This window comes from Gadus morhua, chromosome 4, assembly GCF_902167405.1.
Source record: "Gadus morhua chromosome 4, gadMor3.0, whole genome shotgun sequence".
Classification (NCBI taxonomy): Eukaryota; Metazoa; Chordata; class Actinopteri; order Gadiformes; family Gadidae; genus Gadus; species Gadus morhua.
The window spans coordinates 34,043,078-34,047,185 of NC_044051.1; the positions used below are offsets into that span (position 1 = coordinate 34,043,078).

General features: G+C 43.5%; 1 protein-coding gene across 1 annotated transcript; it reads left to right on the forward strand.

The window, feature by feature from the left end:
• Positions 1–2,754: 2,754 nt before the first annotated feature.
• On the forward strand, positions 2,755–3,612 carry LOC115541743 (zinc finger protein 32-like; the record flags this gene model as incomplete). The annotated part of the gene is made up of 3 exons (XM_030353591.1): positions 2,755–2,969; positions 3,054–3,289; positions 3,602–3,612. Coding segments are annotated over 3 exons (462 nt in total), but the record flags the coding sequence as incomplete, so codon positions are not given.
• Positions 3,613–4,108: the final 496 nt, after the last annotated feature.

A 4,108-nucleotide genomic window follows, 5' to 3' on the forward strand; every position in this document is an offset into this window, starting at 1 on the left:
GGAACTGTTACCAACAAAAGACCTACTAGGTGATCATTGGGAGTTTATGGGAATAAGAAAAACTAAAACTAACTTTGCAGAAAATCTTAAATCTGTGCAAAGAAGGCGGTGAAGGAGGAAACAGTGCAAATTCATTTGCAATATGGGGCACCCGAGTACATGGAAAAAATAAACAGGGCTCTAAAAGAAAGGTGGCAAAATTCTTGGGAGAAGGAAAGGAAGGGAGGGCGTACTTTTCAATACAGGAAAAGGTAAAGAAAAATAGGTGCACTTTTAGGTGCATAAGAAAAGATGATGTAGCAATCACAAGACTGAGGCTTGGACACTGTGGGCTGAGGAGTGGGCTGGCTCTGATTGGCAAACACCCAGATGGCAGGTGTGAGTGTGGGGAAAGAGAGACTGGGAGCCAACGGGGTTTTATCCTCAGAATCCACTTTTCTCACGATGTAATTTTTTGTTTTTGCTTTACGGCAGTTTCTAAAGCACTTCCCTTGTCCCGCAACGATAACACCAGCTGTTGGAGGTAAGGCTTTTTTTTTTGCCCTAGTTACAGTTTTAGTGAGCTAATGTAAAAAAAAGAAATGCGCGAATGTTTTACATATGTATGTTACTTACAGAGAGTGTTTTTTCTAATGCTCACTAGTGCCGATGATAAAGCTTCTTTTTTTTGTAACGATTATGAGCCATTTCTTTATCCTAAAATAGAAACCTGGATTAGAATCATAATTTTAAGAATGCATTAATTTAGTTTACATCAGTAAACAATCTGCTAGAGAGCAGTGTTCTGTTGTTCTCCTCATGCCTCTTCCTTTCTTGATCTCTACAGTCGGACCTTGATGCTGTGACGACGGACAAGTCTTCTTCCTCTGTCCTTTTCCCCTGCCTCTGTTCAGTATGTTCAGTGTTGTTAAATCATTTCTCTTTTTTTTTTATTAGTTACTGTTCTTATTGTGTTCTTGTTAGTGTGATGTTTGAATAAACTTGCCTGTTGCAATGTTGGTATAATGTTTGTTTAAATACTGTTATACAACTGTTACTGTTTCAATGTGACCCAGACCATATTTCTCATTTAACAAACATGTGTATCTTATAATGTGTTGCATGGCAGAGCAATTATGGTATATTCAATGGCTTAAAACAAACCCATCTGTAAAGATCAGTGAATGCATAGAAATCAATGACAAGTGGTGTAGATGGTTTTCCCTCTGTGCAAGGTCATTAGCCCAAGTCCTACAAAAAAATAACGACTGTAATAGCAGATGTTGAAGTTGTTAAATCGTTAACTAACCATTTGTATGGAACAATCGGTTAAGGTAAGTTAAGTGCTTGAGTCTCGACACTTTAGAGAGAATGTCTAGCGCGCAACTTGAATAAGCCATGGGCGATATTACCCGGGCTCCAGCGCAACTTTCCTTACCAGGTGAAGCCTCAGGTAGCCTAGGACCATTCATACAGGAGCAAGCAAAAACGTTACCTTTTTCTGTCCTTGGTAAACGAAAAGACGGACAATCCGTTTCCACTGTAAGTGCAGTTTATCATTGCACATTTACGAGGCATTTCTTTTTTAAACTATCTTTATTTTCGAAAAATAGACAATGACAGATTAAATGATATTGAGCGGGATATTGACTGTATTATTTAAGGTGGTCATACCGTAGCCTACCAAGTGAACTCATTCTTACATGCAAGGGTCTTGAATGAATAATATACATAAATATTTTTTTGCAATTCATTGTAAATAGTCCTACTCTCCGTGTGTAGCCCCGCCTTCTCCTGTGAACCAAGAAAGCCTGCCCCGAGACGAAGGGGGATTCTACCCCGTCTTTTACACAGGGAAGACATTGAGATTGCAGGGCATGCCAAGCCGTGACCGAACGAGCTTGGCAGTATAAAACGGCCTAATCTGTTGGTAGTGGGGATTGACAACTATTCTGTGAAAATGAAAGAATATGTCTTGTGTGTGTTTCCTTCTTATGTGGAAAGCAGCAGACCCCAGACACAAATCAATCAAGGTTTCAATCAAGGTTGAAGAGGCTATTGGTGGAGGCATGCCGGCCGTAGGTTAGTAATACACATTGCATCTATGCAAGAAAACAACCTTTATAAACTGAGAATGTAGTCGAATCTGCCTTCTCAGTATGAGCCTTTAACCCTTGACCATCCAAAGGGCGACAAGGAAAATGCATAATCAACAAATAGAAGTTAAAAAGAATGTCAAAATATAATTCTTCCAAGACACAAGTGTGTACAAAGTACATACTGTATACCTTTATGAAAATGATTAATTAAAAACATAACTTTCTCTCTTTCTCTGTTTTCCTCTCTGAAGAAGACAATGACATCAGAGACTGCAGCACGCAGCGCGGCGCCATCTCGGAGAGTCTGCGTGTGGACGCCCCTGGCTCCTCCCACACGTCAAGTCACAGCGGGAAGCTGCGCATCCTGAGCGTTTACGGACAAGGGAAGGGCCCACTGGCGGTGGATGGCCATGAAACCCTCTTTGCCTCATCAGAACTGGAGGCCTTGAGCTCGCTGTCCGCTGACCACAGCGTGGCCAAGAGCCTGAACTGCAGCGTGAGGCTGGTCCGCCTTGAGGAGCTGACTGGGCATCAGGGGGGCCGCAAGGGCCGGCCCGGTGTCTTGTGTGGAAAGGTTATTCCCAACAATGCCAACATGATCATCCACATGATGCCTCACTTTGGGGAGAAGCCCTACAAGTGTGACCAATGCACAAAGTGCTTCAGTCTGAAAGGCACCTTGAAGATCCACCTGAGGACTCACTCTGGGGAGAAGCCCTACAAGTGTGACCAATGCACAAAGCGCTACAGACAGCAAGGCGACCTGAAGACCCACATGAGGACTCACTCCGGCGAGAAGCCCTACAGGTGTGACCAATGCATGAAGTGCTTCAGTCAGAAAGGCCCCCTGAAGATCCACATGAGGACTCACTCCGGGGTGAAGCCCTACAAGTGTGACCAATGCATGAAGTGCTTCCGTCATGGCGTCTCCCTGAAGTTCCACATGTCGACTCACACCGGGAAGAAGCCCTACAGGTGTGACCAATGCAGGAGGAGCTTCAGTCGGAAAGACAACCTGAAGACCCACATGTGGACTCAATCCGGGGAGAAGCCCTACAAGTGTGACCAATGCACGAAGCGGTTCAGTCTGAAAGGCACCCTGAAGATCCACCTGAGGACTCACTCCGGCGAGAAGCCCTACAGCTGTGACCTATGCACGAAGTCTTTCTGTCAGAAAGACTACCTGAATAGCCACATGAGAACTCACTCCGGCGAGAAGCCCTACAAGTGTGACCAATGCATGAAGTGCTTCAGTCTTGGCTCCACCCTGAAGATCCACCTGAGGACTCACTCTGGGGAGAAGCCCTGCGTGTGTCTGCAGTGCAACGCCAGCTACAGCGACCCAAGCAGTTTGTGTGTGCACTTTGACACAGGGTAACCGGACGCTTTGATTGAGACCTCTGTCCTGTATTGGTTGAAATTAGTACTTTTTTTTTTCTTTTCATCACGATTAAACGCTTTCAACTTTTGATTTGCCTGCTGTTTTTATTAATTTATGTCTGTGTTGAATAACTTATTTCAAGGATACTTCTGACAGCAAAATATTTGATTCAATGTAGAGCTTGATCAGGGGAAGATACAGGCAGCAAAATTACCAAGCATACAGTCAATGAGACGATGGGTGTACATGATTCTAATAGGAAACTTTCACATCGTGGGTAAATACAAAGGAAACAAAGGTCAGGGGGAGGGGCCTTCGTGGAGTTTAGGGTTGGCCAGAGGAGAGACCAAGTTAAATTGCAATTCACAATATGGGTGAAGTGGACATGGCTGCAAGACAGTTAAAGGTATCTAAACAACAAAGAAGTCTGGATTGCCCTGAGTATCAAACTTGGTGCCCATAGTTGCAAATGCAAACTATCTTAACACCTTTCAATTAGAGAGGACGGGAGGTATCTCTAGGTCCATGGAGAATGCATAGAAATTCATTCAAATTGACAAATTATTCAAACAGGGTTCATATAATTTGTACATTAAAGTTGTGCTTGATATTGCCACAACATTGTCATTACCGTTATCTTTGTTATTAC